Here is a 22,855-nt window from a genome sequence, read left to right as displayed (position 1 = left end):
CTTGAAAAAAAAAAAAAAAGAAATCTCTAACTTTGTCATTGCTATTCTGCTGACATCCTGGATTCACTGCCACTAGCCTCCAGTGGTAGATTCAAGTCTATGTTTCAGGCTCTTGATATTCCTCTCTATAGAAAGCCCTCCCTCCGTAGTGCCCTAGAACATGTCCTGATTTTTTTTTTAAGTAGAAACACAAATACCACAGGCTTATTAATTGTTTTATGGTGTTTTCATTTGACTTTTAAAACACTGAATTAGTTGTTCTACTTTGGGCATCACTTACACAAAATACATTGGAGTTAATAACTATATATATATATATATATATATATATATATATATATTTAATATCTCAAGTTTACATCTAAGTAGGGTCTTTTCCCATTAATTCTGGTTAGCTCTTGATAAATGATTTGCTGTTTTGCTCATTTACTCATGAGTAATTTGAAGTCTATTTGAAAGGAGAATAATCTATTTGTCATGATAAAGATTGCCATTGTGTTCCTAAGATAAAGCAGAGTCTCACTTTTGGTACTTCCTTCACAGTGTGGACCAGTGTACCTCTCTTGAGAAGTCCATCTAGACTGCCTTCACATACACAACTCCGTGGTTCCTCTTTCTTTCCTTTTCTTTTTGTTCCACTGGGACTCTTTCTTTGAGAGACCCTTTTCTTGTCATTCGACTGCATTCCTAGTTATGTGCTTAATAATGCATGTCCATAGTTTATGTCAAGTGACTTATCTTAAAACAACAGAACACATTCAGTTTTAAAATGAATTGACTAGATACTTAGAATTAGGTATTTGTGTAGAAGAGAATGTTTTTTTTTTGTTTTTTTTTTTAATTTTCCACATCGAATATATAGCTAGGGATCTTTAGCTAGCGCTCAGGATGGAACATCAGACATCTTGTTTACAAGTTCTATTTTATTTTTTTTTATTTTAGAGACAGAAAGAAATAGAGAGAGAGAGAAAGAGAGAGAGAGAGAGAGGTAAAAGGAGGAGGAGGATAGAAAGAGAGAGGAGGGAAAAGAAAGAGAGAGAACAGGAGATACCTGCTGCTCTGCTCCACTCCACTCCCTACAGGTAGGGATTGAGGATTTGAAGCCAGGTCCTGACAAATATTAATTTGTGTATTCCGTAGGCTGCACTGTGACCTGGCTCCTCTTGTATGCAAGTTCTGTGTAAGACAGCTGCATGCCTCTCCAACTAGGATTAATTGCTTGAACAGACTCATATTAGGCTTGCATTATCTCAGGAAGTTAAGGGGATGAATGGTTCTAGATTTAGTTCTATAGGTCTATCATTGGGGCTCGGCACTCATGCTTGTATGCACTACAGATCCACTGCTCTTGGCAGACAGTTTTCCTATTTCACTGCTGTTGTCCTCATGGCCATTGGGTAGGACAGAGAAATTGAGATAAGAGGGGAAGACAGAGAGGGCGACAGAAAGAGAGACACCTGCAGACCTGCTTCACCACTTGTAAATGGGCCCCCCTGAAGGTAGGAAGCCCAGGCTCAAGCCAGGATCCTTGCTCTGGTCTTTGGGCTTCTCCCTAAGTGTGCTTAACCTGTTGTGCTACTGCCTGGCCCCCCTCTCTCTCATTCTCTATCTGCCCCTCCTCTCTTAATTTATCTGTCTGTATCCAAAGATATATAAATAAAGTCAAACATATTTTTAAAATGTTTACATGACCAGGGTTTGAGTTCCCTTCCCCCAATGAGCCCAGAGAAAGAATTGGTATCGTGCCCAAGGAAGTCAGGTTGGCATCATGATATCATCTGGAACCTGATGGCTGAAAAAGAGTTAAGATATGATACAGAGCAGATTGCTGACTAATCATGAACCTAAAGGCAGAGTTACTGCAGATGAAGATTTAGGTATATTCCAGAGGCCCCATGACTTTACTAGTTTTTGCCTTCGCCTGACATCTAATATCCAGGAGGACCCAGGTTATTGTCTGGGGAGATGGTGTCTTAGTTGGAAAAAGGACTAGAAAGCTGGATAAGGGAAAAGAGTAGCTCCCAAATTTAGAGTCCCACCTCCCCACATCCCTGTTCCACTAGGGAAAGAGAGAGACAGGCTGGGAGTATGGATCAACCTGCCAACGCCCGTGTTCAGAGGGGAAGCAGTTACAGACCCCAGACCTTCCACCTTCTGTACCCCACAATGATCCTGGATCCATACTTTATTTATCCATTCTTTATCCATAGGGATAAAGAATAAAGAAGTTATCAAGGGAGGGGATTGGATAGGGATTTCCAGAGTTAGGCATTATGTGGAAATATACCCCTCTTATCCTGTAGTCTTGTCAGTATTTCCATTTTATAAATAAATAAATAAATAGATAAATAATTGAATGACTGAATGAATAGGGAAAATAAATAAGATAATCAAGCAAACAAAGAAGAATTGCCATTGTGGTATTTTTTTTCTCTACTCTTATGTTTTTCTTTTTGTCTCTCTCTTTTCCTATCTAAACAATGTCAGCTATGAGTAGTGAATTTCTGGTGACAACTAAGATATAATATGAAAGTAAGGGGGGCAGGCATTGGTGCACCCGGTTAAGCATATATAACACTATGTGCAGGCGGAGGGTAGATAGCATAATGGTTATGCAAATAGACTCTCATGCCTGAGGCTCCAAAGTCCCAAGTTCATTCCCCTGCACCACCATAAGCCAGAGCTGAACAGTGCTCTAGTAAAAAAATAAATTAAAAAAAAATCACTATGTGCAAGGATCTGGGTTCCAGCCCCTGCTCCCTGCCTACAGGGGGGATGCTTCAGAAGAGGCTAAGGATGTCTGCAGATGTCTATCTTTCTCTCTCCCTCTTTTTAATTATTTTTTCAAATTGTTATCTTTGTTTATTTGATAGAGACAGCCAGAAATAGAGAGGAAAGGAGAGCTAGAGAAGGAGAGAGACAGAGACACCTGCAGCCCTGATTCATCACTTGGAAAGCTTTCCCCCTGCAGATGGGGACGGAGGGCTTGAACCTGGGTCTTTATACATTGTATGTAACATGTGTGCTCAACCAGGTACACAACCACTTGACCCCTCTCTCCTGTCTCTCCCATGTCTCTCAATTTATCTCTGTCTTTTCCAATACAAATGGGAAAAAAATGGCCACCAGGAGCAACAGATTTTTAATGCTGACACCACCTCCAACAATAACCCTGGAGGCAAATAAATAAATATAGGTAACTGTTAAAGTCAACTATTTTTTTTTTGTGTGTGTGTGTGTAGTCAAGTGTCATTTTATTGATAATTCATTTACTTTAGCATTTGGTTTTATGTAGTTTCCCCCTCTTAAACATATGTGTTCAGACTAGGGCATGGGCTGACCTGCCAATGCCCATGTCCAGGGGAGAAACAATTACAGAATCCAGAACTCTCACTATTTGTACCACAAAAGGAATTTTCATTCTTATTCCCAGAGGAGTAGAGATGTTAGGGAGAGGTGCCCAGAGAACTCTGAAACTCAATTCCATCTGGACCTGGAGAGAGAAGAAAAAAAAAAAAAAAAGGAAGGGCATTAGAAAGTAGTAATAGGCTCAGGTGTAATTTAGAAAGAAAAAGAGGGTAGAGACATAGGGGAAAATGGGCAAATGTATATAGAGATAGTTATAGAAATAATAGATAATCCGTATCTGCAACATTTGAAGAACTGTCATCATTTCCAATGGAGAGAGCAGGGACACAGAAGTCTAGTGATGGGAAAGTGTGTAACTGTATACCCCTGTTGTATTAGACTGCAAAAGCTGAATAAGCGCAACAGACTGGCATACTTTAATGATGACTCTTTAGTCACTATCAGGCCACCCCATCAACTGTGGCCCTAATTGGGTAGTCCTGAGATTCCCAAACACACATGATGGGCCTAGACCTTGAATAGATCCCTCTTCCCAATGTTACTGGTTATCTCTATCAAGAACAGACCCCTTTGTGGGCCCCCATAGGATCTTGCTCTCAACTTGGATGAACAACAGTAGAGAATGTTCCATCTTCCAAAGGGAAGATGGACAACATACTCTATGTTCCACCTGAGGAAGATGGGTCCTGAAATTGGGGCAGCTTGGAATGTTCCCACTTATGACCACAGAATGTGAGCTCAGATCTACAGGGATGCAGAGGTCACATAGGCTCCTAAGCTGAATATGGGCCCCAGACCACATCAGTTCTATGTGGTTTACAGTCAACTGCTGGGATAGCCTGAGGGTACTTCTTCCCGAGCTAGTGCTCTCTGGGTTGGAGAGAACTCAACTGGAGCTGATCTAGGCTGCTGTGTGGGAGAGGGATCAGGAACTCGTGCTGCACCAACTTCCGCAGGAGATACACTCTGGAACTCTCGGAGCCGGAAAGCAATTTCCAAGTGTCTTTAATCAGAAGAGCAGCTGTTTTTATACTCTCCAAGTAGGGTGGAAACAGGATGTGATATAGAGAGGGTGGAGAGAAAAGTGACTGGTGAAAATCAGAGTGTGACAAAGAAGGGATCAGTGTGTGACAAGGAGGGGGTGGAGCAGGAGAGAATCCTATCATAGAACCACCAATGCCCTGGAGTGCTTTATGTAAAAGTGATTTATGTAAATAGACCAAAGCTTTGGATCAGTAAAATCCCTATATAGGCATATGGTTAAGCAGAAGCCAGAGGGAGGTGGCAACTACCCAACAGTCAACAATATTTATACACCTTTCCCATATTTGGGAGCTACTCTCTTCCCTGATCCAGCTTTCTGGTCCTTTTTTCCAGCCATGACATCATCTCTCCAGATAATAACTTGGATCCACCTGCATATAAGATGTCAGGCTCAGGGGAAAAAAAAAGAAAAAGAAAAAAAACCTACTATAGTCATGGGCCCTTTGGACTAAAACTAAAATAGGCCTACTAGCTATCTACAAAACAAAGACCCCCCCCAAACCCTTCATCTGCAATATTCCAGCCTTTAGGTTCATGACTAGTCAACAACTTGTTTGGCTTTATACATTAACTTTATTTTCAGCCACCAGTTTCCAGATGCTACCATGATGCCAATCAGACTTCCCTGAACAGACAACCCCACCAATGTGTCCTGGAGCCCAGCTTTACCAGATCCCTGCCCCACTAGGGAAAGAGAGAGACAGGCTGGGAGTATGGATCAACCTGTCAATACCCATGTTCAGCAGGCAAGCAATTACAGAAGCCAGACCTTCCACCTTCTGCACCCCTCAGTGACCTTGGGTCCATACTCCCAGAGGGATAAAGAATAGGAAAGTTATCAGAGGAGGGGATGCTATATGGAGTTCGATGATGGGAATTGTGTGGAGTTGTACCCCTCTTATTCTATGTTTTTGGCAATGTGTCCTTTTTATAAATGAAAAATAAATTTAAAACAAGAATTTTGTGGATCAATATTAAGCAACTCATAATTTTAAATAATGCTACGTAAACAGTTAAAATAAAATAAATACATTTGGTATATATAGTTGTGAGTTCTGCATTAACAAAAACTGCTACTTCTATAAAATATCAAATTTTAAAGACTTATTCAATTTTCCATGTTTTGACATGTATGGGTAAAAATTATTTCCTTCATAAGCATGCACTCGAGTGAAATGTTTTTCCACAGATCAATATATTATTTTTATAAAACTGAGTTATCTGCATTTGTACACATCTTATATTTTGCATAGATTAAATTCTAATACATAATGGGCATTAATCTTTGTAACTGTTGAGATATTCACACTCACACTTTCAAAAACTTCTCTTGCAAATGAACTGTGGGTAAAATGTGGAACTCAGGTCCAGAATAAAATTCATACATGGCAGGCTTTTGTATACTGAAAAGGTAGCACAGACTCTAAAATAAATTAACTCCCTGGGAAGCAGGCATCCATAGTTTATTTCATAGCTGGACAGTAGTAAGGTAAAATGGGATCCACCCTGGAATTTACTCAGGGACCCTGACATGAAATGGAAGGTAACCAATTAAATTGTCCAGGAGAATGTAAGCTCAGTTAACTCCAGAGATCCAGACTCCATATGTTACCAACAGTAATGACGTCATTCTTTTGAACTACGCCTTGAATATTGGGGGACACTATAGTTATAGGGCACTGGACGCATTTTAAACATGTTCCTTTCTTCTGTAGATATACTCCTGCTACCCCTGCTCTGTTTCTCTTCACTAACAGGAGACATGGATGGATACTGGAAGGCAGGAGAAGTGGGAATGGCTTCTGACTGAGTGTATTTCCTGATTTTTTTCCTTCAGACTTACATCAGCAGTGTTACCTCTTACATCAGCAGAGAGCTTCCCATATCAGCTACAATGTGTCCCGGAATTAGTGAAGTAGTGTCAGTGATTGAATTAGTCTGCTGCCTGAGAGAACTGCATTTAAATGTTTTAAAGAGACTCTGCTAAGCTTCCAGATTCTGGCACTATCAAAATGTCTCTCCTCCCTCTCTCTCTCTCTCTCTCTCTTTCTCTCTTCCCTCAGTCCTAGGAATAGAGACAGTTCTATGCCCTTGTTATTTCAAGGTTATCTCAGTGCCTTTCTCTCTGCAGTTCAAGTATTTTAATTCTTATACAAAGTCCACTCTGTTGTTAAAATATCCACTAGAGTGTCTATTATTCCCCAGTGTACCATGCACAGTGACTAATGATCTCATATACATTTCATTAACTGTCTCTTTATCACAAGCCTATGTAGCCGTTATCATTTACAGAACTTAGAAAATAAACTGTCTAGTCAAGTGCATTCTGTATGATTCAGCCCATTTGTAGTCTTCCTTTCTATTAGAATCAGTGACTGAAATAATCTACACCCCCCAACTAATTATGAGTCATTGTTCTCAGTTAAAAAGATACTAGCCTTGTTTGGGTTTGTTTCACTCTTTGCAAATGAAGCCCTAGTAATATACTATTTCACATTTTTATTACTCAGAAATAAAGAGTCCCTTGTCAGTGTCTCAGACATAAGGTAAAATTAGGTACCTTAGATATCTAAGGGGCAGGCATGGTGCACTTGGTTGAGTGTACATGTTCCAGTGTACAAGGACGCAGGTTCAAGCTCTATAGTTCCCACCTGCAGGAGGAGAAAACTTCCCAGTACTGCAGGTGTCTCTCTTTGTCTCTCCCCATCTCTCACTTCTCTCTTGATTTCTTTCTGTCTCTATCCAATATATAAATAAAATAAATAAACAAATTAATTAACCTTGTATCCTTCTGAGTTCTATAGAGACTGGGCCAAGAGCCAATCAATCATCAGGCAGGCAAATGAGAGTAAGAATCAGAAGAATTGTATGGATATTAGATTTACCTTCTGTACACATGGGTGAGACTATCAATAGTCAACTCATTTAAGAGGTCATTGGGCAGGAGAGAAGGCAAACAGAAAAGATTCAATCAGGAGTATGCAGATTCAAGGTCTGGGAAATATAGGACATTCAGGGTGAAATCCTTGAGGGACATGTTTACATGTAAATATTATTTCCAAGAAACACCCTCATCTTACCAACAGGGACCTTCTTATGAATTTAACCTTTTGCCATAAACCCTCTGTGGTGGGAGACTTTCTCTGGCCTCCAGTAGAAATAGTCCTGGTGTGTTTGTCAAAGTTGGTGGCTGCCAATGACATGAATTAAATTGTCTCTGTGGTATCTAAATTGTATCTACTACCCAGGACAGATACCTCACCTCACATTTCCAAAGCTTCCCCGTGATATTCCACACTAGTCTTGGACTGACATTAAAGATAAAAGAAAAAGAAAAAGAAAAAAAGAAATATAAACTCAAGTGGAGTTCTCTAAGAGACAGCTCAGAACTTCACATTATAGCAACTGCAGATTCTTCTTTTATACTTTGCATCACTGTTAAAATTCTCCCACGATGCCCCACTAAAGCCCAGGGATTCTCCCAGCAAGATGGTGAACAGTATACCTACTTTGTCATCTATGGACCCAGGTTCAAGGCTAGCCCCCACTGTACTAAAAGCCTTGGTACTGTGGTGTTTTTATGTTTTTTCCGTTTGTCTCTTTGTAGCTAAAAATGATAATAAAAAAAGATAATCCGAGTGATGAAACCCAGAGATAATGAGATCAACAAAAAATAAGGGTTGGTCTAGATATCCAATATCATTAGACTAGTTGGATGTTCAAACTAGCCACTGTCATGAACTATATTTTAATTTTTTTCTATTTATTTATTTTCTCCTTTTTGCCCTTGTTGTTGTAGTTATTATTGTTATTGATGTCATCATTGTTGGATAGGACAGAGAGAAATGGAGAGAGGAGGGGAAGACAGAGAGGGGTTGAGAAAGAAACCTGCAGACCTGCTTCACTACCTGTGAAGCGGCTCCCCTGCAGCTGGGGAGTCAGGCACTCAAACCAGGATCCTTATTCGGGTCCTTGCGCTTTGAGCCACATGAGTTTAACCCGCTGCTCTACAGCCCAACTCCCATGAACTATATTTTAAAGAGTCAGATAGAGAAGATTTTAAAGTGGTTATGGTCCTATGATAGAGACACTACCAATGTGACTTTGAAACCAGAAGATGAGCAATCAAAATGACAGTGTGCATCTCATCACTAGTTGAATGTGGGAAGCCTGTAATGTAGCTCAGGCTGTTAGTGGGTCAGTGTTTGCAACTTTCATTACTAGTAAATGTTATTGATAGAAATGGACATGTTTGCCTGATGCTTGTATTATAGTAGGCATTTGAATTCTGAAAAGTTTTTACTGTAGAGTGTACAGAGTTAAAAGGTACTAGCAGGACTCTGTCAGATATACTGAGGAAAAGTAATGGAAGATTAGGGAATCAATCCAAACACGCAAGTCAGCAGATTTTCTTGACAATTTAGGCATGCCCATATCTTATATTTAGAAGAAAGTGAAAGGTTAAGATCAAATGTAAGGCCAAAACATAGACTAAATAGAGCTTAAAAGGCTAAATTATCGGGAGTCGGGCGGTAGCGCAGCAGGTTAAGCACAAGTGGTGCAAAGTGCAAGAGCCCGGTTTAAAGATCCCAGTTCGAGCCCCCAGTTCCCCACCTGCAATGGAGTCGCTTCACAGGCGGTGAAGCAGGTCTGCAGTTGTCTTTCTCTCCCCCTCTCTGCCTTCTCCTCCTCTCTCCACTTCACACTGTCCTAGCCAACAGTGACGACATCAACAATAACAATAATAACTACAACAATAAAAGAACAAGGGCAACAAAAGGGAATAAATAAGTATTAAAAAGATTTAAAAAATAAAAAGTTTAAATTATCAAAACAAATAGATTAGTTATGAAAATATCAAGGTTCATTTTTAATTCACAGCACCACCATAAACCAAAGCTAAACAATGTTTAAAGAAAGATGAGAGAGAAAGAGAGAGAAACAAAGAAAGAAAGAAAGAAAGAAGAAGGATTCTTCTTCTAGCGTTTGCCCTTCTTCCGTAGCCAGTCAACAGCGTCAGGTTGAGCCTGATGTCTGCTTGTTGCTGGCTTTGAAAGTGACTGGGATCCATGTGGATTCAGTCGGCTAGGAAGGATCGTCAGTTTCCCCAATAAATGGGTACTCACTGGATGCACCACGAGAAGGTCGATCCAATGCATCCCGAAGAAGGATAAACATAAGAGAAAAGTAAATATTTGAAATCAGGCAGTGGCACACATAATACAATTTGCAAGAACCAGGGTGTAAGCCCCAAGTACCTACCAGCAGAAAGGGAAACTTCCCAAGTGGTGAAGCAGTTTCTTTCACTTTTTCTGTCACCACTGTGGCTTTATTACTTCAGACTATCTTTTTTTGGACAGAAAGAGAAAAGAGACAGAGGGGATATTGGAAAGACCCGAAAGCACCTCAGCTCTCTACACTGCAGCTGTGGTCAGACATAGTCTGGAGTCACTCAGGAAACAAAGCAGGCACCCTACCCAGGAGAGTTATCTTGTCAACCTATAGGCAATATGCTGGGAAATAGATTTGAAATGACTGGAAGGGAGATGTTTGATATAGCCCTGTATGTCTAGAATATAAAGTCAGATTAAAAGGGGTTCAACAGTATCAAGCTATACTGCTGTGATATATAATTTAGGATCACAGCTAAATTTTAGGAGCCAGAACAAATTCATTAGGAACTGAAGAAATAATGATTCATACTGAGGTACCAGAGTTAGGGTAAGGGTAGCGATCTTAAATTGTACTCCTGTGACAACAACAATGTGTGTGTGTGTGTGTGTGTGTGTGTTTATATGTATGTACACACACACACGCACAACTTAAGCATGCCCATATCTTATAATTAAAAGACAGTGAAAGGTTAAGATCAAACGTATGGCAAAAACATAGACTAAACAGAGCTTAGAAGGCATAATTTTCAAAACAAATAGATTAGACAAATAGAAAAAATAGATTCAACAACTAGAAAAACATATATATGTACATACGTATGATTTTCTTTTTTACTACTAGGGTTATTTCCTGAGCTCTGTGCCTGAAGAGGGCAAAAAACAGAGAGAGAGAGAATAAGGGAGACAGGGAGAGAAAAAGAGAGAGAGAATCACACAGAGACAGAGGGTACAGAGAGGAGGAGACGGAAAGGCATTGCAGCACTTCTCTAGCATTCCAGAAACTTCCCTCTGTCATCACTCTCATGCAGTGGCCCAGGGCTGGAATCTGGGTCTTTGCATATGGAAGCATGAATATTCCATGGGATGAATCACCTGCTGGTCAGACAATAACAATCACATTTAAAAAAAACAATCATTCTGCCAGGCTAAGAGAATGCAATTCTGTAAAAGTTGAGGAAATCTACTAGGAGACTCTGCTCTATGGTAGGGTCTATGGGACAAAGGATTTTTTTTTTTTTTTAACCTCCAGGGTTATATCACTGGAGCTCCATGCTGGCACTATGAATCCACCTCTCCTGGCAGCCATTTTTTCCTTTTTATTGGACAGAACCGAGATAAATTGAGAGAGGAGGGAGAGATAGACACCTGTAGACCTACTTCACCACTTGTGAGGCAACCCCTCTGCAGGTGAGAAGCCTGGGCTCAAACCAGGGTCCTCTCAGGAGTGCTTGTGTGCTTGGTCGTACTATGTGCACATAAACCAGTGCACCACTGGCCAGGGGCCCCTGGAGGGCTAAGTATTTACCACAATGATGAGCAGATAGCAGAGAGGAAGATGACTGCATTGACAAGCTCATTATTGGTTTTTCTCTATAAATAAGGGCTGGGTGTATTAAATGCTATTGCCAAAATGGATTCCTTGAGAGCTGTGGAAAAATAGATTGCTAAAATCATAGAGGTCAAAAGGTGATGATTATTCATCAGAAATAGGATGAACAAAATTATTTTAATGAACAGCAGTGCCTGATTGGCATCCTGGGGTGCATGACCCCATGAGTTTTCAGAATTATTTAAAAAACTATAGCAACCCGTGGACAAGAACAATAGGGCATTGAGCAAATGCAGTGTTCCATCTATAAACACGAAATCTAGATAGTCAGGAGGTTGGATTCTGCTGACCCAATTAAAAGCAAACACAATAACTTGTCCACTTCTTGATATTTACTTTTATCAGATTCAGAAACTTGTGACAAAAGATTGTCCAATCTCCCATGAAAAACAATCTTACAAGTCTTATCAGGTGGTTACAACAGTAGCTCGAAGTATTCTTCTTAAATAGAACTGTGTCCTTTACAAAAGAAAAAAAAAAGAGTGTATAATTGGGATAGGGTGTTATAAAGATATTCTAAGGACTATAGATACATAGTTGAAGTCAAAACTGTTACACAGCAAGTAAAACATTATCATGATTTTGCATTCAATTGCCATATTAGTTTTCCATGTTTGTAACAACAACATTTTACGAAGGTTTATTTTCAAGTTCTAGATTTCAGAACTATGAAATGCATTTCATTGACTGAAACTCGAGGTTATTGTTGGGCTATGTTCCTCTCTGAAGACTTTAGAAGATAACTCATTCCATTGACCTTTTCATATTCTTGGAGACATCTGTGATCCTTGGCTCTCCATCCCATTGTTCTATCCTTAAAGGCAGCAATACTTGATTGGATTTGACTTTCATAATTTGCTGGTTTTCCTTCTCTAATTTAGCCGTGTATCCTCAATTTCTATTCTCATCTTCCATTTCTAAAAGATTCTCTTAACTGCATCTGCCCTACCCAGATAATCATCATACCCTAGGTCCAACTCAGCCTATTAGTGACCTGAATTTTGTCTTCCACCTTAATCCCCCAATATGTTAGCTAGCAAGAAGCTTGCTGGGTCTATAATCAGAGTGTGACCATTCAAGGGTAGATTTATTCTTTCCTGCTCTAGAATGGTAACATTGATCTAGTAATACACAGAGTGCAATCTCAATCTACCTCATGTTGAGTCCGGTGGGCTTACAAAACCCCACAGAGGTCATTTTCCTGACCTCTCTGTACATAGTTGAAATGGAAGCACTTTATAGTTGGCTGAACCACCATATACTTTTCTTTTCCTACAGATAAAGAACAGGTTCTGTAGAAAGGTCAAGAAGAAGTATCTGCAGTGATTCAGGTATTGTTCAAGAATAAATCCAAATATTATATCCAGGGGAAATGGCTCTAACCATATAAACCAATATAATTCAGTAATGGTGTTTCCCATCATATCACTACTTAATTCACTTTTCTTGGTCCAACAAGCCAAATAAAAATCTGAGCAGAGTCAACGAAGTTGAAGTCTTAATTGGACTTCTGAACCTGTTGTGCCTGTTAAGGTGGACCAAGATAAATCATTCCTGAGAAACCAAGGTTTAAAGTCAGTCCCTCCAATATTAAAAGAAGCTTCGGTGTTGTTGTCTTTTTCCCCTTTATTTGTCTTCCTCACTATCTCTTTGTCTATATCGAGAACAAAATCTATATGATGTACAAGCATTCATTTTATCCCATTCTTCCAATAGAAAACAATGATCAGAAGCTTTTCAGAACCATGTGATACCAATGGAAATGCATACTTCTAACATTGTTTCACAACTATTTTTACTCTCATGAACATTAAAATGATCTTAACTCAAGGTAACTAAACTGTGTCTTCATTTTATGATGCTTGAGTATGATTATATTTATTGATGCTATTGGACCAAATGATCAGTAACGATGTGTACAGCTGGGAAGACAGCATAGTTGTTATGCAAAAAACTTTCATGCCTAAGGCACTGAGGTTCCTGGTTCAGTCCCCAGCACCACCACATGCCAGAGCTCCAGTGTCTCTCTTTCTCTCTCTTCTATCTCTTTCCCTCTGTATCTCTCTCATTTGAATAAAATAAAATATAAAAACAAGTGTGTATGTTAAAAAATATTTAGAAGATATATTTGTACCATCAATTGAAATGTAAAAATATAATTTGGGAGAAGATCCGTGATTCACTGTTGAGGAATGCTGAAGCGTTAGCTGCCACTAAAAGTCATATCACGGCATCTCAAGTTTCCCTCCATTAGGATAGAAGAGGCCTTTTTGATGGGTTTCATTAAACAGTGGCAGCGACTTATCACATACCTGGGAATATTTTTCCACACCAATTACTGAGTGACAAAGCAGGCTGTCATTTCTGAGTGAGACACAGAGGAAAAGGTTCTGCAGCAGATGTAGGCCGAGGAGGCAGCACAGTGAGAGTCCCTGTTGTCACTAAACTGCTAGCATTTATACCTAAGGCAAGAAAAGGAAAAATACTGTGGAGATCACTAGTGTTTGGGGGAAAAACAGCAACAGCAAAACCAAAAACCCCTGCTACTTGCCTTACCCATTCAAGTTTATATATTACTTGAAAACCAAAAAGATTCTGGTAAACTTTCTTTTCTGAAAAAAAAAAATACAGGAAGAATTGTGTGCCTCCATTGGATCAACAACAAAATGTTATATCTAAAGAGATTGTTTTTAAGATGAAAAAAAAAAAATCGAAAGGAAGCACAATTACATGAGGAGTCCCACAGTCATCCTAACGAAATGTGCATATAGAGAGGCAGTGTATGTCTATTAGATAGATACATTTCACATAGGTGCAAATATAAGCATACCTATCTATGTATGCACATGCAAGCATACATACATATTATCCAAGCAATGCTGTGTTGTAGATATTCATAAATTTACCAAGGAAAGAATCTTCCACAAGCAACTGTGTAAGTTAAAAAGGCAATAGCAGGGTTAGGTGGTGGCACACCTGGTTGAGCGCACACGTGACAATGCAAACAGACCAGGGTCAAACCTCTGGTCCCCACCTGCAGGGGGAAAACTTCATGAGTGGTGAAGCAGGGCTTCAGGTGTCTCTCTGTCTCTCTACCTCTCTGTATCCCCCTCTCTTTTCAAATTCTCTCTGTCTCTATCCAATAATCAGTAAATAAAACAAAAATTTTAAGAAAAGCCAATGGCTTAGTGTAAAACAAAATGATTGCAACAAGTAGACCAGGTTCCTTTCTGATTATACCTATTTCCAACATACAATTTGTAAATCTTTTTTTTTTTTCAGAGACACAAAAATTCAATTCATTTATTTACTTAGCAAAGTTACATGTCAATTTAAATTCCCACCATTCCCACCACTAGAGTTCTGAATCTTCAGTCTCCCCACTGCAATCCATCACAGTTCCCTAAGGTTGTAGACATGGGCCAACCATCAGCTCTACAACTATCTGTCTACATTTGTACATAATTACCCCTTTTCTCTTGATTCAATTCTCTCTTTCCCTCTAAGCCAAGCATAGCATCATAGCTACCTCCATATTTCCCTCTCCTTCTCCTTCTCTCTCTCTCTCTTTGGGTGATGATGGAGCTGGAGTTCAGACCCCTCTTATTTTCATCCTATCACTTCTTCCCACTGAGAGTATGAATCAAGGTTGTTTTGGGGAGTGCAATCTTTCTGTTCTTTTTCTTTTCATGAGGAGAGATAGAGAGATAAAGATAGGTAGGTACATAGGTACGTAGGTAGATAGACAGACAGACAGATAAATAGATATAGATCAGAGCTGCACTCTACTATGTGCAGTGCCAGGGGTCCAACTTGTAACCTCATCATGCTTGTAAATCTAAAACTAGGAGGTGGCGTAGCAGGTTAAGAGCTCATGGTGTGAAGCACAAGGACTGGCATGAGGATCCCGGTTCCAGCCCCAGATCCCCACTTGCAGGGGGTTCGTTTCACAGGCAGTGAAGCAAGTCTTCAGGTGTCTTTCTCTCCCCTTTCTGCCTTCCCCTTTTCTCTCTATTTCCCTCTGTCCTATCCAACAACAATGACAGCAATAATAACAACAACAATGACAAAACAAGGGCAACAAAAGGGGAAAAATATAAAGTTTCTAAATCCAAAACTCTACTATTACTACTACTCTGCCTGCTGGACTCCTCTAGAAAACCATTTGTAATTGAAACAACACTTACTCTCTGAAAAGACTGATCACTCATTCAGATAATTAGCTCTTTTTTACTATGTCTTTCCCGAGTACTACTCCAGACTTTCTTCCTGTGGTAGCCATAAAGGTTTATTTCTAGGGCTTGGCGGTGGTGCACTGTTAAGTACACATATTACCAAGCATAAGGACCCAGGGTTGAGCCCCTGCTCCCCACTTGCAGGAGAGATGCTTTATGAGCTATGAAGCAGTTCTCCCTTTTTACCTCCCCTCCTTTCTCAATTTCTCTCTAAGAAAAAAAAATGAGGAAAACAGGAAAAAATGGCCACTGGGAGCAGCACATTTGTAGTTCTGATTCTGACTTATTTCACTTAACATGTATTTTTAAAGGTCCATCCAAGCTCGACTAAAAAAATGAAGTCGCCATTATTTACTGCTGAGTAGTATTCCACTGTGTATCTAGACCACAACTTGCTCAGCCACTCATTTGTTGTTGGACACCTGGGTTGCTTCCAGGGTTTGGCTATTACTAATTGTGCTGCCAAGAACATATGTGTACACAGATCTTTTTGGATGGATGTGTTGGGTTCCTTAGAATAGATCCCCAGGAGAAGAATTGCAGGGTCATAGGGTAGGTCCATTTCTAGCCTTCTGAGAGTTCTCCAGACTGTTCTCCACAGAGGTTGGAACAACTGACATTCCCACCAGCAGTGCAGGAGGGTTCTATTGACCCCACAACTTCTCCAGCATTTGCTGCTGTTACCTTTTCTGATGTATGACATTCCCACAGGAGTAAAGTGTTATCTCATTGTTGTCTTTATTTGCATTTCTATGACAATCAGATAGACCCCTTTGTGGGCTCCTCATAGGACCTTGCCCACAACTTGGATCAACAACATTAGAGAATGTTTACCCTCCGAAGGGAGGATGGACAACATACTCTATGCTATACCCGAGTGCGGCACCCCATCACAAATGCCAGGGATCCTGACAGGGTCATCTCCTCTGGACCTGCATTCAGACTTCAAAGAAGCTGGGCAGGAGGACGAGAATGGGTCGACGCATTCTCCTCCCGTTATTGCTACAAATAATTATACTGTTGCAATTGATTAATAGTGCTTTGGCAGTGCCTGGTGGGAATGGAGAGTCAGAGGAACCCCCTCTCCCTTACACAGGGGCATATTTGAAAGTTACATTATGAAAGTGGGGAAGGTGGGTCAACATAGATGGACAAAACAAGTCATGTTATGACCTGCCCCTCAAAGAAATAATGCAGAGATTGAGGCCTCCCAGGTACAAGTTGACATATTGAAACAAAGAAAGATTAAAAGTTAAACTGTACCAAACCTAGATGAGCAGTGGTCCACGACTAGGCAAAGATTCGTATGCCCCCCATAGAAGATTAATGATAGAAAGAGCCCTCTGCAAAAGTCAGAAACAATTCTGGGTATGACCTCCCCTGAGAACAGGGCAATACTAAGTATTGTACCATTCTTTACAGTTATAGGGAGTAACATGTATCCTGCCGAAGCCACAAGACTATGATGCTTATTGCTACTTCCTTATGAGCTAGTTGTCTAGACAACCTGAATATAACCTGAAAAAGTAAAAAAGCTAATGCAGTTTCACTATTAAAATGAGTCCAGATTCACCCTCCAATAGAGTGTGGTGTCTATCTGTTCTCCCTTGCACCGACTCCTGACCCACCGGGGAGGTTGCCTTCGAGACCCCTGACTCTCCTGCTGCTCATCCGCTGTGGTGGTCCGTGGCACCCGAGGAAGATGGGTTGATATTGGGGCAGCTTGGAATGTTCCTACTCATGACCACAGAATGTGAGCTCAGATCTACAGGAATGCAGAGGTAGTTACATAAGCTCTTAATCTGAAGATGGGCACCAGATCACATCACATCACATCAGTGGGGTTTACAGTCAATAATATTTATACCCATTTCCCATATTAGCGGACTAGGGCTACTTTCTACCCTGATCCAGGTTTCTGGTCCTTTTCCCAGCCATTACATCATCTCCCCAGATAATAATCTCCACCTGCATATCACATTTTAGGCTCAGGGGGAAAAACAGAAGAAAAAAACTTGTACAGCACAGGTCCTTTGGAATATAACTAAAATATGCCTACAAGCTATCTATAAAATGGAGGACCCTCCCCCCCAACTCTTCATGTGCCCTATTCCAGCTTTTAGATTCATGATTGGTCAACAACTTGTTTGACTTTGTAAGTTAACTCTCTTTTCAGCCAGCAGGTTCCAGATGCTAGCATGATGCCAACCAGACTTCCCTGAACAGATGACCCCATCAATGTGTCCTGGAGCTCCACTTCCCCAGAGCCCTGCCCCACTAAGGAAAGAGAGAGTCAGGCTGGGAGTATGGATCGACCTGCCAACACCCATGTTCAGCAGGGAAGCAATTACAGAAGCCAGACTTTCAACCTTCTGCATCCCCCAATGACCTTGGGTCCATACTTCCAGAGGGTTTAAGAACAGGAAAGCTATCAGGGGAGGGGAGGGGATATGGAGTTCTGGTTAGTGGGAATTGTGTGGAGTTGTACCACTATTATCCTATGGTTTAGTCAATGTTTCCTATATATATATATACTAGGCTGAATATATCTGATCACATTCATTTCTATTCTTTGGCCCTTAAATAACTATTCTTTATACAAAACTATCATCTTATGTATTCTTAGCAGGTATACTTTATCATATGTAAAAGAGTTACCTACCTCTTTAGAATTATAGAGTAATCTGGCAATCTATTCACACTGCAAACATTGGAAATTTAGCTAATTTTATCAATTATGTGTTTCTTTGCTTGTAAAATAGAGAGTATGGCACTAATTCATCATTTTGTAAGACAAATATTTTAGCTGATGTTATACGGCATATCCCAGGGCTTGGAAATGGCAGGCCCAGTTGAGTGAACATGTTACCAAACTCAAGGACCCAGGTAGGTTCATGTTCCTGGTTCCCACCCTCAGGGAGGGGGCTTCACAAGATGTGAAGAAGTACTCTAGGTATTTCTCTTCCTCTCTCCAACTCTATTTTCCCTCCCCTCATGATTCCTCTCTCTCTCTCTCCAAGAAATAAGTAAGTTTAATAATTTAAAAAGCACATTCTTAGACATTCAACCCCATATTATCTAGACGCCCAGCTGAGAACATTTATCTATTGCGTGAAGTCACTTAATTAAGGGATATATCACAGACAATTGCTGAGGTGAAAAATGATTAAAGCTCTTATTGGGGATGTGATTTTTTTCCCTTTTGCAGTAATTAAAAAAAGGAACATTTGGAGTTAAGTTCTGCCTCAAACAATGAATGCTTATTTTCTACCTGTCAATCCTTAGCTGTTTATATTCTCTTATGACATCAGGTGCTACTATTCTTTGAAAATGAAAGTTGACAAAAAATTTTTTCTGTCTTCATTTAAATAGAGGCATCAGTAATTTTTCATGATAGTTTTTTTTGTTATTTAGTAAGTTAATATTCAAGAGTGCTAGGAAAGTAACATGAAACAATTCAAACAGAAGAGAGTTAATATCATTGACAAGTGTGTAAACTTTAGAGTTCTCTCCTTTCTCTCAACTTCTGCTACTTCATCTTAAATCAAACCTCAGGACATGTATATAAGTATGTGTGGACATTACTTTTTTATCTTCTTGCGGAAGGAGCTCAGCTACATTGCTAGTGGGAATGTAAATAGGTGCAGCCCCTTTGGAAGACTGTACAAACAGTCCTTAAACAAATAAAAATGGAATTGCCTTGTGATCCAGCATTATCACTCTTAGGTGTTTATCCAGTGGACAGGGATGGATGTACCCTGAGTTCATAGCTGCATTATTCACTATAGCCAAACAGTGGAAGCAGCCTAAATACCCATTAACAGATGACTGGATAAAGAAGTTATGGGGGGGCAGGCAGTAGCACAGCAGGTTAAGCCCATATGGCGCAAAGCTCAAGGACCAGGAATCCCGGTTCAAGCCCCCAGCTCCCTACCTGCAGAGGAGTTGCTTCACAAGAGGTGAAGTAGGTCTGCAGGTGTCTATCATTCTCTCTCCCTCTCTGTCTTCCCCTCCTCTCTCCATTTCTCTCTGTCCTATCCAACAATGACATCAACAACAACAACAATAATAATGTTCTTGGCAATGTTCTTGGCAGCACAATTTGTAATAGCCAAAACCTGGAAGCCACCCAGATGTCCAACAACAGATGAGTGGCTGAGCAAGTTGTGGTATATATACACAATGGAATACTACTCAGCTGTAAAAAATGGTGACTTCACCGTTTTCAGCCGACCTTGGATGGATCTTGAAAAAATCATGCTGAGTGAAATAAGTCAGAAACAGAAGGATGAATATGGGATGATCTCACTCTCAGGCCGAAGTTGAAAAACAAGATTAGAAAAGAAAACACAAGTCGAACCTGAAATGGAATTGGAGTATTACACCAAACCACCTCCTCCCTACCCCTATTACTTTTTTTTCCCAGAGAAACCTGGTGCTGTTAATTCCTCAGCCTTTTGAAGACTGACTCTCCAGACTGAAAGAATTGAAGAATCTGCAGCAGCAGTACTTACAGATTAACAAAGAAGTCACTGAGTTACGTCCACTGAAGGCTCAACTTCAGGAGTCTCAAGATAAGACAAAGACATTTCAGATTATGCAAGAAGAGCTCAGACAGGAACATCTCTCCTGGCAGCATGAACTACATCAGCTCAGGATGGAGAAAGGTTCCTGGGAAATTCATGAGAGGAGAATGAAGGAGCAGTACTTCATGGCTATCACAGACAAAGATCAGCAACTCAGTCATTTACGGAATCTTATAAGGGAATTGAGTTCTGCGTCCTCCCAGAGTGATACCCTCAACAAAGTGCAATACCAAAGGCAGGCATCCCCAGAGACATCAGCATCCCAGGATAGGTCACAAAACCTAGTTTATGAGACAGATCTTCTTAGGACCCAGCTCAATAATACCTTAAAGGAAGTTCACCAAAAGGAACTAAGAATCCAGCAACTGAACAGCAAGTTTTCACAGCTACTAGAGGAGAAAAATACCCTTTCAATTCAACTTTGTGATACCAGCCAAAGCCTTCGTGAGAACTAGCAGCATTACAGTGACCTCTTTAATCATTGTGCAGTCTTGGAGAAGCAAGTTCAAGAGTTGCAGGTGGGGCCATTGATTAAAGATGTTGCTCCAGGAGCTCCACAGGAAAAGAATGGCACTCACAGGAAGGATGATCTTGACGAACAAAGAGAGGCACAGCTAAGCTTTTCAGAAGCCCAGAAGCAGCTCTACAACTCTAAACAGGAGATGAATGAATTGAGAAAACTGCTAGAAGAAGAGCGAGACCAAAGAGCAACTGCTGAGAATGCCCTCTCTGTGGCTGAGGAGCAGATCAGGCGGTTGGAGCATGGTGAATGGGACTCTGCTAGGACTCCTATCATTGGCTCCTGTGGCACTCAGGAGCAGGCACTGTTAATAAATTTTACAAGCAGCAGTTGTCGTCAGACCCGGAGTGGTGTTGGATGGAAGCGGGTTCTGCGTTCACTATGTCACTCTCGAACCCGAGTGCCACTGCTAGCAGCCATCTACTTTCTGGTGGTCCATGTCCTGCTCATTCTGTGTTTCACAGGTCATCTATAAACAAAGTTCTCACCTTTTGGACCACTCCGCAGAACTTGGATTTCCCTCACCTCCACTCGTCTGTTTCAGTGGAACAGTCTTCCCATTTACAGATAGTTTCTCCCAACTGCCCACAGAAAGTGCCTACAATAGAGGGGTAGATGAGCACAGATTATAGCTGCAGGGATCAACAAATCTGCTTTTCCTACTGCCCAGACCCTGAGCACTTTTAAATATCTGAAGAAGCTCCATAGTTGATTGCTGAGCCTTCCGTTGTATGGTGATAGATGCTGAGCGATTTCTTCTAGCCAGGAGTAAGCCTAGTAATCTCAAGTCCAGTATCATTTTTTTATGAAACTTTCTTTGCCTCATTTATTTTATATATTTTCCTTTCTTTCCACAGAGGGAAGATAGTCCTGCCTTTAAAATAAGTTCTAGGAAACATAAAATATCTAATTAGGTCTCTTGCAAAACAGATCGAGCGCTGACTCTTTCCCTGGATGTGCAGACATCATCACAGTGAGATTTGTGCCTGGTCTATAAAATAGGAGGATCCCATTGCTTGTGCCCTTGATTAAGTGTGCACTAAAGTATTAACTGTCCATGGAAAGAACTGGATGTGTACAGGGGGATTCAGAGTCTAGTCATTTCTGTGATCTCTGAATATGCCTTGATTGTGGTTCCTAAGGCAGCAAACTGGGAACTTCTTTTAAGTGCCAGGGAACTCTGATTCCTAGCCTCTTGAAAGTGTTAGCTGTTGGTGACGGTTATTCAATTTTCTCAGTCCCGTAGACATTGACTTCTATGGTGACAGATATAAGGAAAATGGAGGGAGAATACAGAGAAGACAAAAATGTTTAAATCTAGGCCAGAGAACAAAATCCAGAATTGATTTCCATTTGTGCCTATTCCTCCTTTTCCTCTTCTTTTTCTTTTGTGCCCATGATATTTTCCCTATGTACTCTCATCATTCAAAGAAAACAGAAAACTGGTGAACTGACTAATCTACTCTAATCCTTTGTTCTATCACAACCAAATCTTGGCCATAGCAATTTAGGAACTTTCCTGAACTGTAAAATAAAAGTATTTTCAGAGTGAAAAAAAAATAATAATAACAACAACAACGCTATACAACAAGGGCAATAAAAGGGAAAAAATAGCCTCCAGGAGTTACTATGTTGCGATCAAAAAGATGATACTGTATCCTTTAGGACAAAATTGATGGAACTTGAGGTGATTATGTTTAGCAAAATATGTAAAAAAAAATCTGAAAGACAACAACCAGGTTATTTCAGACATACATGGAATCTGGAGAGCTGATATAGGTGGACTTGGGAAAAACAAACGAAGAAACAAACAAATAAAAAGAACCAGAAGGCAACAAATGATTTCTAAGACTCGTGACAACTATAGTGATCATGTCTGAGAGGTGGGAGGGTGGGAATATGGTGACTACTGGGGGAGAAGCAAAGCCAGAACAGAGCTGGCTGATGACGCACCGAGTTAAGTGCACATAGTACAAAATGCAAAGACCTGCACAAGGATCCTGGTTCCAGCTTCAAGCAGGGAAGCAGGTCTGTAGGTGTCTCTCTATCTCCCCCTACACTCTCATGTTCTCTCTGTCCTACCGCAAAAATGAAAAACAGTCGACAGGCAGAGTGGATTCCTAGTGCTGGCACTGAGCCCCAGTGATAACCCTGGAGGCAAGAGAGAGACAGAGACAGAGAGACAGAGAACCTTAGCCAGATGTCAGGACCCTAAGATCTGATGTGTCTCAGAGTTAAGAGAGAATAACTTTAGTCATCATAATGTTGATCAGAAGAGATCTGGAAGGATACACAACACACACAAAGCAAAGTTTCAA

At 40.5% G+C, this 22,855-nt stretch overlaps 1 protein-coding gene across 1 annotated transcript; it reads left to right on the top strand.

Moving 5' to 3' along the window:
* The first annotated feature begins 9,923 nt into the window (after nucleotides 1-9,923).
* On the top strand, nucleotides 9,924-21,084 carry LOC132538752 (golgin subfamily B member 1-like). Its single transcript, XM_060191930.1, is given in 2 exon segments — nucleotides 9,924-9,976; nucleotides 19,908-21,084. Coding segments are annotated over 2 exon segments (1,158 nt in total). The 3' UTR covers nucleotides 21,013-21,084.
* Nucleotides 21,085-22,855: the final 1,771 nt, after the last annotated feature.

Source organism: Erinaceus europaeus, chromosome 5 (assembly GCF_950295315.1).
Source record: "Erinaceus europaeus chromosome 5, mEriEur2.1, whole genome shotgun sequence".
In the NCBI taxonomy this organism is placed as follows: Eukaryota; Metazoa; Chordata; class Mammalia; order Eulipotyphla; family Erinaceidae; genus Erinaceus; species Erinaceus europaeus.
Note: the sequence above shows the minus strand (reverse complement) of the source record. Positions and strands in the feature narration are given on the sequence as shown.